At 43.6% G+C, this 13,361-nt stretch overlaps 1 protein-coding gene across 1 annotated transcript; it reads left to right on the top strand.

Moving 5' to 3' along the window:
* The first annotated feature begins 50 nt into the window (after positions 1-50).
* Positions 51-6,101, top strand: MANSC1 (MANSC domain containing 1). Its single transcript, XM_010575304.1, has 3 exons — positions 51-270; positions 1,161-1,301; positions 5,104-6,101. Exons 1-3 carry the CDS (start codon positions 51-53, stop codon positions 6,099-6,101), a joined length of 1,359 nt encoding a protein of 452 aa, XP_010573606.1.
* Positions 6,102-13,361: the final 7,260 nt, after the last annotated feature.

Below are 13,361 nucleotides of genomic sequence, written 5' to 3'. Positions count from 1 at the left end.
GGCCGGCGCCATCCCAGCGCCTCCGGGACCCCGGCCGAGCCACCCCGGCCATGTCCCCCGGTAGCAGCCGGTGGCCGGTCCGGTTGCTGGCGGTCACCTGGCTGATGGCCGTCCCGTCCCTGGGTCAGGAGTGCTCCGCGGAGAAAATGGAAGATACCATCATCGACATCGACATCTCTCTGGGCCGAGGCATCCGGGGCGCAGAGCCAGCCTACGCCCCCACCGCGGGGGCCTGCCTTCGCGCTTGCTGCTCCGGGGAGAAGCTCTCAGGTAACCGGCTCCTCCTCGGCCCTTTGCCGTAGTCCGACGTGCGACCGCTCGGGAATTACTCCTGAAGTTTGGGCTCGCGGGGTTTTCAGGCAGAAGGGACAAGGCGGCTCTCTCTAGTCAGCACAGAAGCCTTAATTTAGGCTTTCGTGCCCGCTGCGACGAGTAACAGCTTGCGGCTGACCGTCCCGGCTCGCCAAGCGTGGTGTTGGGTCTTAACGCAAGACCCCGTAGCATTCAGGAATCTAGTTGCAGCAGAGAAACAGCGGTAGTTGTAAATGTTACAGCCTCTCACGTCCCCTGACTCGACGAGTTGCGCTTGGTGGACGCTCTACAAAGTAAGCGGCGCTTTGCGCCGTGTTTAATTTTAGCCGAAAAATGAGAGCGCTTGCCCTTCTCTGAGACTGCTGGTTCGCATCAAGGTCTCGGAGCAGCAGCAGGAGGTAGAGCAGCAAGGAGAAATGACAGTGGTAAAGGTGACTCCTCCATCGGCGACAAGCCAAGCGGTTTCTGGGATGGGATAGGGAAAAGCGCATAAATCATTTTCTTCCCTGTGAGTATATCAAGGAGGTTTTCAGATCTATCAGGATTTGTAAGTGAGAAATTGTTATATAGGAAGTGGTGCCGGTGTGGTGTGGGTGAGGGGAGGATGAGGAATTAGACTCATTGTTTCCCCAAGTTCATCTGTACGGGAAGAGGAAGGTATGACCTTTCATGTATTGGCCCAGGGCCATTCTTTTGCAGTCCTGGGCTGTTTTTCCTGCAGGAATGTTACACATTAGTAGTTTTCCTCTTACTCACACGAGGAAAAATTAATCTAACAAACTAGAGCTCGTTATCAAGATGCTATAAAAGTTCTTATTGCTGAAACATGTATTTATCATGTTTTGCAGGAGACAAGAAGTGCAATTTGATGATTTTTGATGCTCGAAGGACAAGCGCACATCCAAACTGCTACCTGTTTTACTGCCCTAGCACAGAGGCTTGTCCAATGAAACCCGTGACAGGATTTGTGAGCTACAAGATAACGAGAGGTAAATAACAGTGAGAGCCACCAGTCCCCACACTAGATGACTTTTGCACCTGTGAGTTTTCAGTAGTGACCAGAAAATGTTTGGGGGTTGTGTTTTTGGTAAAATGTTCTAAGCCAAGCACCATAATTTGAAAGTGCTGCTCTTTTGCTCTGTGGAAGATGGATGGGCAGGTGTGTGGTGAGCTCCTGCATGGGCCCAGCTTCCCAGCTGGAATAACATCCCAACCCTTATGAAATTCCTTCACATTAGATTCAGAACTCCTCATAATTTTCCCTTGCTTAAAACAAAAAGAAGCCGCTTCCGTCTTGATATATTCAAGAAGGAAAATTTCCTGTATGTAATGCTGAAGAGTTATCACTGAAAGCAATGGAAATACAATGCCCTTGTAAGCCATCACTGTATTCAAAGGATCCATGCTACTCTGATGAATACCATATACACACAGGCAGAAACACTGAGCAAATGTTGGGCAAGCCTCGGAGCACCGGTGTGATGTTGCTGAGTAATTGGCGATAGTAATCATTATCTTCTGCTTTCAGTTAGGGAACCTGAAGCGCAGATGCAAACTGCCTAAACTCAAAACTTTATGGCATGTGGGCTGCACACTCAGAAATTTCTTGCTATCTGTCACGTGCTGTGGGATTTTTAATAGTGAGTCTTACTTGTTGACTGACGTTGACTTGCACCAGACCTGTTTGAACGGCTCAGATAAGAAACTGATAATTAGACTGTCCTCCTGCCAAGAGTTCACAAGGTGGTTTCAGTGTGGCTGCTTGAGAGAGCAGAAATTTCATATTTCCAGAGACTGAACTTTTGCTGAAAAAGAGAACTTTTCCAAGAGGAACTGTGCAAGGAGTGACAGCCAGATATGTAGAAAGATTATTCAGATAATGTTACCAAATATTTTTGTGCAAGCATAATCACACAGGAATTGGGCAAAAGCAATGTGCAACAAATGAATTACATGCCTGTAAAATTATCGTTAGAACTATTCTTTTCTCCAGCTCTTTCTCTCCTAGAAGCATATGGGGGTTTCAAACAAATAAACAAGAAATGTAATCATGCTTGTGCTTTTGTCCTGCATGTAGTGTAATGCTTAGTTAACAACTTGATTGCCTATACCATCTCTTTTTAATTTTGCATTTTTTAGCTTCTGTGAACATTGAATTATGGAAAGATGATGCTAGCTTATTTACGCTAGCTTATTTACCTTATGTTCCTAAGAAGTTTTCAAAGGTGGCACCTGGGTGGCGTTGGTACGGACAAACATTTCAAGCTTCGTTTTTTTGTATGAGAATCTGAATGTGGTTACCCTGAAAACCAAACTAAAAGGGGGAAAGGTGCTTTACTGGTAATAAGGCAACTTAAAATACTAATGCTATGTTGGTAATGAAATTTTGTTTTTTCTTTTTTTAACTATCCTTGTGGCTGCTAACTAATGGAAACAACCTATGGCTTGGGAAGTAGAACATTTCCTGGTCCTAGTTGCAAAGAGCTCTTGCTAAAAAAGTAATAACATTTCTGGTTTCTGCTGTTCATGTACTTTTGTGGCACTTGCCTTTTCCACCCCACCAAGATACCCAGGCAAGACTGCTGGGTTCTAGCAAAGTATGCTCAGGAGGTGTTTAGTTTGTTTTTGAAGAGTGACAACCTAAAGTTTGGTTTCTAATGCAGTTTATCGGATTTGAGATACCAGCAGGACCACTTGGGTTTTTAATCTCTTTTTAAAGTTTGACTTGTGTAGCGCCCTTGTTCTTTCTTACCAACAACCTTATCTATCCTAATACCCCAGCTGGGCCTCGCATGCAACAGTTTTGGGCAATTACTTTTGGGAGTTTGTAGCCTAAAATGGAGACAAAAGTATACTATAAAATCAATGTTTGATGCTGAAAACGTGGAGTAGAGTTAATTAATGCAGGCAGTTACATTAATTAATCCAAGTGCGGCAGAGTATCATTGATACTTAACTCCTGTATGGGACTCGTCAGGTAGCCTCCCTCTCCCTGTGCTCCCTCCACCCGTCCTTTGAACGCTGCATGAATGCTCGGGGCTTTTCTAGCTGTTGCCCAGGCGAGTGAAGTGAAGATGCCATAGCATGCTGCAAGCGCTTTGTGGCTGTCACACAACATCCGCCGTTTGTTTAAACGCGCGGGGCGGGGGGAGCATCCCTGGGAGTGCGTCGGGAACAGGGAAAAAGTGAGTTGAGGACTGACTCTGGTGGTGACAGGCCATTTCCTCGCTGGTCTGGAAGTGTGTCCAGAGCTGCAGAAGCAGCTGAGAGTTTGGGCGTCTTCGGCCGTACAGTTTCTGATTCTGAAATCGCTGAACATTTTGTTACTTAAGGCCACTCTCTAAAAACAGAGTATGGCTTTCTCTAAGTCAGACCTTGTGGTTGGAATCCGTAATCTCTGTCTAGGATCTTGCTTTGCTAACAAGCTGGTGCCTGACTGGAAGGGTAGGATTAAAATTGATGTCTATAGTTCAAGGGAAGTAGTTGCTGTGCTCTTGTTTAAAGCATTGCCAGTTTTTTTGTTTGTTGTTTTTGGTGGGGTTTTTTGCACTTTGGTTTTTTGTGGAGTCTTAGGGCTTGGAAATACATATTAAGACAGCAGCCAACTAGGCTTCTTTGTATGTATAATAAAACTGACATAAATCCACCCCTCTAGATAAGAGTTCCTACTTGAGAAAAAAGTGACAATGAAAATGTCATAGACTTTTTGTTATTTGTTTCAATTCCAGTGCAGTTAAACCTCTTTTTGTCTATAAAAAAGAGATGAGTGAGAGTCAGAACTACATGAGAGCATGTTCTCTTTTAAATGTTCTGTGCGGCAGCTGAATGATAATATGTATTATAATTATAAATACAATTATAAAATTAATATATGCATGTATATAAATCTGAATTATAACAATTAGCCAGTCTTTCCAAGAACTCGTGCTCACCCGAATTTTCTCTATAATACCTGTGTAGAATGAGATAGCTGCTAGGATTATCATTTGTATGGAATTTCTGTCACATAATGCTGTTGCCCTGCTTCCAAATTCTGTTGAAAGACCTTCACCCACCTGTTATGCAAGGAATACATATTGACTTCTGGAGAAATCATAAAGTGTAGTCTGCTTCTTATGGAGGCCTTCACTGCAAATACCTTGGAGACTCTCGAGCAATGTCTTTCTTCTAGCATGGCAATAGGAGCTAAGGTCTTTCCTACAAATCAGTACGTGTATAAAATTGCCTATAAAATGGGGGTATTATTGCCACCTCGTATCATAAGACACTTTTTGTATGTGAACTGAATTGTGTCAAGCAATCACAGGGTGCTTGGATATTACAAGAAAGGAGACTATATCATCATCTTGGCTAGGTGGAAATGTGTATGTCTGACAAATAAAAGTGATGTTGGTAATATCTACTTCTTAACTGACAGAGGTGGAGAATGGTTTGAAGGCAATGGGCCTGCTCACTCTGCTTTTCACCTCTAAATAAAGGCTTACATGCATGCAATAGGAATATAAAACAATCGGATTGGGATGCTTGCTCTGCACAGGTGAATGCTGTAAGAAGCTGCATCAGGGTCCGATATGCCCAGGTTTGAGGCTGACATGTCTTGTGACACAGACAGAATTTAAAAGTTACTCTCCATATTTTAAAGAAAGGAAGATCTTGATGCCTCAGTTTCATTAGCCTTTACTTTCTGGAGCCCACTTATCTCTCTCTTACTGAGAAATACAAATAGAGTAAGCCTGTGGGAGTCAAAGAGAGATTAATAATTAAATACTGGTATTCCCTTTCTGTTTCCAGACACCCATGCGTCAGAGGATACAACCTTCAAAAGTGAGGACTTTTCTTCAAATGGGTATTCTTTGTCCTTGGATGCTGGAGCCTTTATTTCTCGCAGTCAGACTAGCCATCAGAATCCTACTGCTGCTTTGCAACAATCTGTCTCTCATCAGACATCTGAACTGAACCACGTGGGCAAGCATTTAGACAATGCTGAAGTTCATACCGTTTTTCCTGAATCTCAAAAGGCAAAACATCCTGAGAGCTTAGACCCCATCCCAAGGCAGAAAGTAATTAACCTGCTGCCGCCAAAGATGTCTTCTGCTGTTCAAATTGGAAACCTCTCTGCTTCGTTCCCCACCACTCAGTCTAGCGCTCCTGAACACAGCAGTACTACTCTTACTCCGCTGCCTACAAGCACCACCCGACTGGAGTCCCATAAAATCTCTCTGCATCCTGGTGGTGCTGAACCTCCTCCTGTCACCACCACCACCACAGCTACCTTTCCACCTACTTCAACTGCTAGAGCTAAACCTGGTGTCCCTGCCACCAGCATCGCTGCTACTCGTGTTCCTCTTTCCAGTTCCACAACTTCCTCTACTTCTACAATCAAGCGGGTGACCACGAATTCCAGATCTGCTACCACCCCGTCGGGGCTAAGAACTTCAGCCGTGCCTCCTGAGCCAACAGTTGTGTCTTCCAACAATACCAGCCAGGTTACCCTCCTCTCTTTGTCAGGTTTCGCTCCGTCTACTAGTGATTCCCCCATGGCTTCCCAAAATGACCCTCAGGGTTATGACCCCTCTGATTCAGGAAGCTACCTGCCAGAGAGTGTTCTGAGAGGGAAAGGTGTCGTTCAGCTGGGAGAAAAAAGCAGCCTTGTAGCGGCTTTGCTTTTTGGGGTGATATTCCTGTTGCTAGTTATTGCACTGACAGGGAAGAAAATAAGCGAATCTCTTCAGAAAAGGCATTATACCAGGCTGGATTACTTGATCAATGGAATGTATGCTGATGTATGATGGGGAGAGGGAATAAGATTGTAAGGAGCATCTGTCATCTTTGAGAGGACAACTATGAAATGGAACAGTAGATACTGAAATCTCAGAAGAGGATAGATTTGGGTTTTGGCTGCTAATGGGAAAGCGGCAGATGGCTTTGGTGGGGAATAGAACTGCTCTTTCTACGCTGAACTATAATCACTATCATTTTTCATTTATTACTAAATCCTGAAAATAAACACTCAAATCCAAGTTAAGCTAAGAAGGTCTTATATTTAAGGAGAAAAAGCATTTCAAGAGCTTAATCTGTACTGTGACAAGATTAGTGGAATAGAAGTACACCTAATAAATTGAGGACCTCTGCAGCGCGTGAGAATTTTCAGTGCTGTTTGCACCAAATGCCACAGTGTTACATGATTGTCTGGCAATCCTATTTACTCTGTTTGTAGCCTTAAAGGAGTACTTAGTAGTAGAGCTTTGCGTCCAAATGGTTTTAGGTACAAACAGTAAAAATTGTAGTACACATAGCATAGCTTAATTTTCCTTAGCTACATATAGTTTATGGATATATATGAATCTTTAATGTTTTTTTCCACATACATCTCAAGCTATCCTTAAAACTACGTGCTGCAGATCTGCGTTTGCCTTTTCCAAAGAGCTCGCCACCCTGTAGCACATTGGCTTTTTGCAATATGTGTCAGAGAGAAGGAGTTTTTATCATATCAAAGTAAACCAAGCTGCAGTCAAGCTCTTAGTAATGGCGTGACCAAGTGACTTGGCATATGCATGAGAGAGAATCTGTTCTAATGTACCAAAGTCCCTAACAGTTGAGGCTCAGCACCTGATCATAGAGCAGGCAGAAACTTGTGAGGGGGCTTGGCAAAGACACCACCTGTGTTATTGGCAGAAGACACACAGGAAGGTGTGGTCTCCTTTCGCTGGACATCTCAGGGGAGGTAAAGAAGTTTTAAAGGAAAATGGTGGCTATGTTGTAGGAGGGTGCCAACCTCAAAGAAGTTTCCTATGGTCAGCAGGAGCAGATGAACAAGGTTGCATTATCTTCATGCTTCTGGTGTTCTCCGACTTCGCTCACCAGGTTGGTGGCTCTTGAAAGAGCTGCTTGCAAGTGCTGGACTTGCTGTCCCTCCCAAACACGCAGAGCTTTTACCAGCTTTCAAAGCACACCCTCTTCACTTCTAGGGTCATCTTCACGTGACCAGTAAGCATAGCTGCTCCGTATGTTTCCCCACCTCTGCAACAAGAGATGAGTGAGAGTACGTGTGAGCATCTACTGCTTGCTACACAACTTCCAGTTTATATTATTTACGTTTCACCTTACACACACCGAGTCTGAATCTGATTTTAGAATGAAAGACTAGATCTCAGAGTATCCATGTGGCCGGCAGCATAATCTATGACAAACATCAGGTCAGAGAAAGAAGGGTGCCTCATGAATACAAGGAAATAATTCTATTACAAAATATGAAATGTGACTCATGTCCAAGAAGTTCTTAGATCTGTCAAGCTTAGTGCGGTGGGAAGCAATCGTGATCCAAAAATGGCCTCAAGGTAAGTTTTCTGAGAGCTCTAACAATAACTTTATGCAGAAAATTCTCTGAAAATTCCATTATTCAAAGATCAAAGAAGAGTCAGTGTTCCTTATGTCAAGATATATGGAGGCTGCAAATTGCTTTATACATACAAAACCAGCTGGTCTTCTACATTGCTTAAGTCTGACAACGCTTAAATGAAAAACATTCTGGATAACCTCTTTAAAAGTGAACAAAATTACAAAAGAAGAGTATCTCAAGTTTATCAGCTTGTCTGTTGACTGCACTTTGTTTAACCTCAGTTTCTTTTTTTTTTTTTTTTTTTAAAACTATTTTTAAAGGTTTCTGGTCAAGGAACATGACGAGGGGTAACAACATTTCTGGGAAATGAGTTAATAAAATGACAAGTAGTAGGCCCAGTTGTGGGCTGTAAAAATGCGGGTGCAGATCTGAGGTTGACCGCAGTTTTCTCCCAAAAGAACTACAACTTTGCAAGAAGCCTTCTATGTTGCTGATGCCATTACGGCAGCTTATTGCAGGAGAGGTGCTGAGAACAACCCCTGAATCCTCACTGTGCATTTCTGCTGTAATAACTAATTTGTTGGAGGGAGAGATGGTTGGTATTAATTGGTACAGTACAGTACAGTAGAGCTGTGTTCAAGAGAAGGCAGGCAGGCATATCTCGGGGTCGTTCAGAGCACTGGGCATGTATTTGGCTAATATCATTAGAAACATTGCCCTCCAACCCAAACAGCAGTGTATGTCAAGCATGGTGAATGGCAGAAGTAAAGCAGAGAGGTGCACAGGTACCATGACTAATTCGGTGGGGATGCTGAGTGGAGTGGCCTTTCACAGTTTTTGAGTGAAACAAACAACTTTAAATGTTCTTACCTTAAAAATCCTTTTTTATGCTTGAGCAAGGAAATGTAGGTATTAGGCAGGTGTACTGAAACACCTTTTTATTTTGCCATCCATTTGTCTTGTTGGATTAAGAAAAATGGAATTATTAGGTGACCAGTTTGAATCTTTCTGGAGGGCCATTTACAAGCTGAAGCTATGTTTGAACACTAGAGGGCAACAACAGTTTATTGAATAGAATTGACAAGTTTTGAGGATGCCAATTTAAAAATGTTTTAATTAGCTCGGTTTTTTACTTTCCTATCAATGGCTATTTCATTGCAAAAATATTTTATAGGAAAGCTGGTTTTTTTATTGGAAGGTTCTGGGTGGAGGATTATATACGCGCACTTTTAAAACTTCTTACTATATCATATAGTGGTAGTGAACAGCTGTAGAAGGCAACAAAACTAAGCATTTTATCTTCTCTATTTTAATAATGTTAAATCAGATTGTATTATTAGTCACGTATGGGCATTGCCAGTTAACAGAGCAGGAGAGAGAGATTTCCTATCGTCATTCAACTATGCTGCTTAATTATATGCGTTTTGGGAGCTAATTTATTTGTCTGGATAATGCTCTTGTATAATGAAACAGAAAGGAGTGAGACAGAGTAACTGTAAAAAATCCATCCAGTTTTTATGGTTTTCAACACTGTCTATCTGAAATTCCTGTGCACTCTTCTGTTTTTCCATTGGCGTCCTCTGTGGTCTTAACTGTGCACCACACTCATGTCACTGGATCATCAGCCATCATGATATGATGACAACCTGTGCACTTGGGGTGGCTCTTTCTGAAGGTAACCAGTTACGTTATGGCTCGAGGCCAAAAGCTGATTGACTTTAATCACCTGGAGAGTGTAATAAGTGCTGTAGCTGCTTGTTTTCATGTTGTTGCTTTATAGCGTTGAGCAAACATGAAGTGTGTAAATACCTAAATATAGACAGTGGTGAACAAAACTGTTTTGTGGTATTGTACAGTAGGGCAAATAGAAAGCCCAAATTTTATAACCACTGCAAACAATCTTAAAGAAATAAATTGCAGATCTATTTGAGATGTATGAGAAGAGCACATAGTCCCTACCTCAAAGGGCTCCAAACTCAGTGTAGCATGTTCTCTTCAAATTCAAATGCTTCAGTTTATTGTAATTCCTTTAGGAGCGGAAAATGCTTATACTCAGGATTCTTTCAAGTAAATTACTAACTGTGGTGGGTTGACCCTGGCTGGATGCCAGGTGCCTACCAAGCTGCTCTATCACTCCCCTCCTCAGCTGGACAGGGGAGAGAAAATACAGTGAAAGGCTTGTGGGTCGAGATAAGAACAGGGAGAGATCACTCACCAATTACCATCATGGGCAAAACAGACTCAACTTGGGGAAATATTAATTTAATTTATCCAACCCTGATTTTATTGGTAATAATGAGAAATAAAAACTAAATCATAAAAACACCTTCCCCCCACCCCTCCCTCCTCCCCAGGTTCAACTCCACTCCCAATTTTCTCCACCTCCTCCCCGCCAGCAGCACAGGGGGATGGGGAATGGGAGTTGGGGTCAGTTCACATGTTGTCTCTGCCGCTCCTTCTTCCTCAGGGGGAGGACTCCTCAACACTCTTCCCCTGCTCCAGTGTGGGGTCCCTCCCACGGGAGACAGTCCTCCACAAACTTCTCCAATGTGAGTCCTTCCCACGGGCTGTGGTTCCTCACAAACTGCTCCAGCGTGGGTCCCTTCCACGGGCTGCAGTCCTTCAGGCACAGACTGCTCCAGCGTGGGTCCCCTGTGGGGTCACATGTCCTGCCAGAAAACTTGCTCCAGTGTGGGCTTCCCACGGGGTCACAGCCTCCTTCGGGCATCCCCCTGTTCCAGCATGGGGTCCTCTCTCCCTGGGCTGCAGGTGGATATCTCTTCCACCATGGACCTCCATGGGCTGCAGGGGGACAGCCTGCCTCATCATGGTCTTCACCATGGGCTGCAGGGGAATCTCTGCTCTGGCACCTGGAGCACCTCCTCCTCCTCCTTCTGCACTGACCTGGGGGTCTGCAGGGTTTGTTCTCTCACATGTTCTCACTCCTCTCTCTGGCTGCAGTTTCTGTCCCACAGAAACTTTTTTCCCCCTTCTTAAATCTGTTATCCCAGAGGTCCTACCACCATCACTGATGGGTTCAGCCTTGGCCAGCAGCAGGTCCATCTTGGAGCTGGCTGGCATTGGCTCTGTTGGACACAGGGGAAGCTTCTAGCAGCTTCTCACATAAGCCACCCCTGTAGCCCCCCCTGCTACCAAAACCTTGCCACGCAAACCCAATGCACTAACCCACTAACAAAACAAACAAAATAATTACACGAGAGACAGTTTCAAAACTGAATCTTATTTTCCTCCTCGTACAAAACCATCTCAGTAGATTTGAATCTGATGACACCACTAGATACTGCTTTGATCCTGCCATCCCACGCTCCATGCTGATACAAGCATAGAGTTTGCAGTCAACAGTTTCCACTCAGTATCCCTTCATATAGAGGAGCTATACTTTGTGCTCTGTCACGCTCCTGAAATTGGCCTAGAATGCTGGGCCCTTCCTATGTATTACTCATTCTCTCATACAGGTAATATACTTCTCTACGTCCCTGTTCATTGATAGTTATGGGATAGCTGTGTCCCCTCATAGTTTAAAAGTGTTGCACATCCCTTCAGGAGTGTACACGCTATTCCCAGATGCTTTACCAGCCCCTTGATGGGTAGGTCCCCTGAAGGATTAGGATATATTGAAAATTTTCCTTCATCTTCAGGAAGCCTACGCTCAGTCTTATCTCACAGTCTAAATTTGATTTTTTCTTCTAGGTCTCTACACTTCTTGAGGATATCAAAGTGCAAAGCCTAAAACTGCTGCTCTTTGTCCTCTTTGTGTTTGGTAGATATTATAAACGATGATTAAATGTATTTTTAAGTTTCAGTACAACTACGCTGGATGACTGTTTCCTGTATATTGGCTCACTTTATGAAAAAAAAAACCCGAGGCTTATTCCCCTCCTTCCAACCTATAAAATGTCATTGTCTTAAGTGGCAAAAGAGTTTAGATATGCCATGCCCAAGGTGTTCTGATCCCTATTCTTTTTGGTTTGCTGTGTTTTAATAGAAAATTGAAAATTCCATCATACTGACAAGACTCAGGAATAGTCCTCAGATAATTTGTGCACTCTGTATTTTCTCAAAGAAATTTAACAAGCAGTTAACATCCAGAACAACTTCAGGATGTTGTAGGTTAGACTGGCTAAACCATAGGCATGTTTTGAAACATTTGCAGATTTGAACAGTCACTCTGAAGACCACAAAGGTCTTTTCTTCAAAATGCTAGGATGGTAAGGATGGTTATATAAGGTGTAAGGACTTAGAAGGTGCTTTGGTACCTGCCACATCAGAGAAGCAGCCGAGTTCTGGCTGAACGTTCAAAAGCCACCGGGACCAGCACCAGGTTTACTCTGTGCCCCACTTACACTGAAAGAAGGATGTGATCAGCGGTGCTTAGACTTTGACATTGCAACTTTTGCAACTCTTCTCAGCAACACTGAAATTGAAAATTTGCACAAAGTTCAAACATTTATTCTTGTGCTAGGAAGACGGTAGAAAACCCCCGACTATGACACAGATTTCCTATAGGCTTGCCTGCTCTTATTTAGTTTCCAAGTAAGCTTTCCTGTCTGCTTTTATGAAAGAGCCTTTTTTTTCCCTATCCCTAAATCCAAGTTCCACTGACACTACTGAAGTCCTGTGTAGCCCAAGGAAGTTAGGAATGAGATGATTCCTTTACTTCAGTGGCTGTCTGCTGCTCTGTCTTTGTGCGTGCAACTCCCATTGGTGTCAGTGGGAGGTCCTCCAGCACATACTTTATGGCTATAAGTCAAGTCCTTCCACTTAGTGGCTCATAACTTTCCAAAACAATTGCCTTATAGGATGACAGGACTTCTCAGCCCAGAGGTAAAATTTCTGAAAGAATCCGAAGACCATTTTCCCAGCTGCTTCTGATTATTTAACTATGCCATTTAACTACGTCCTTGTTTTGTTTCAGGGCACGAAATAAGGAGTTCAAATGTTTTTCCACCACGTGATAACTCACCACTATTTCTGGAAAGACTCCAGATTTGGCACATGCTATATGTTGCCTTTATGGAGCACTCCGTTTTAGAAAGGGCAAAAAATAATTTGTTTGTGAGGTATAGTCTTAAAAAAGTGAGAACAGCTCACGCTATGCTGCTCCCTACTAAACTTAACAAGATACACATGCAGCTTTCCTACACCGACAAATACATAAAGCAAGGGTATACCCATTCAAGTGAGTGTTGTAAAGGATGGTAGAGTTTGAAAAGTGACAGGCCTGAATGTTGAAGTCTATTGTCGTGGTTTAACCCCAGCCAGCAACTAAGCACCACGCAGCCGCTCATTCACTCCCCCCCCATCCAGTGGGATGGGGGAGAAAATCAGGAAAAGAAGTAAAACTCCTGGGTTGAGATAAGAACGGTTTAATAGAACAGAAAAGAAGAAACTAATAATGATAATGATAACACTAATAAAATGACAACAGTAGTAATAAAAGGATTGAAATTTACAAATGATGCGCAGGCCAATTCCTCCCCCCCCGCCGCCCGACCCCCAGCCAGTCCCCGAGCGGCGAATCCCCCCCCCCCCCCTTCCCAGTTCCTAAACTAGATGGGACGTCCCATGGTATGGAATACCCCGTTGGCCAGTTTGGGTCAGGTGCCCTGGCTGTGTCCTGTGCCAACTTCTTGTGCCCCTCCAGCTTTCTCGCTGGCTGGGCATCAGAAGCTGAAAAATCCTTGACTTT

Source organism: Haliaeetus leucocephalus, unplaced genomic scaffold (assembly GCF_000737465.1).
Source record: "Haliaeetus leucocephalus isolate CR32 unplaced genomic scaffold, Haliaeetus_leucocephalus-4.0 Scaffold473, whole genome shotgun sequence".
Taxonomy (NCBI): Eukaryota; Metazoa; Chordata; class Aves; order Accipitriformes; family Accipitridae; genus Haliaeetus; species Haliaeetus leucocephalus.
The sequence above is the reverse complement of the archived record's forward strand: the minus strand, read 5'-3'. Positions and strand labels throughout refer to the sequence as shown.

Coding starts and splice junctions, on each gene's coding strand:
- MANSC1 (XM_010575304.1), top strand. CDS start 51: ATGTCCCCCGGTAGCAGCCGGTGGCCGGTCCGGTTGCTGGCGGTCACC. Junction 271..1,160: donor CTCCGGGGAGAAGCTCTCAG/GTAACCGGCTCC, acceptor CATGTTTTGCAG/GAGACAAGAAGTGCAATTTG. Junction 1,302..5,103: donor GAGCTACAAGATAACGAGAG/GTAAATAACAGT, acceptor TTCTGTTTCCAG/ACACCCATGCGTCAGAGGAT.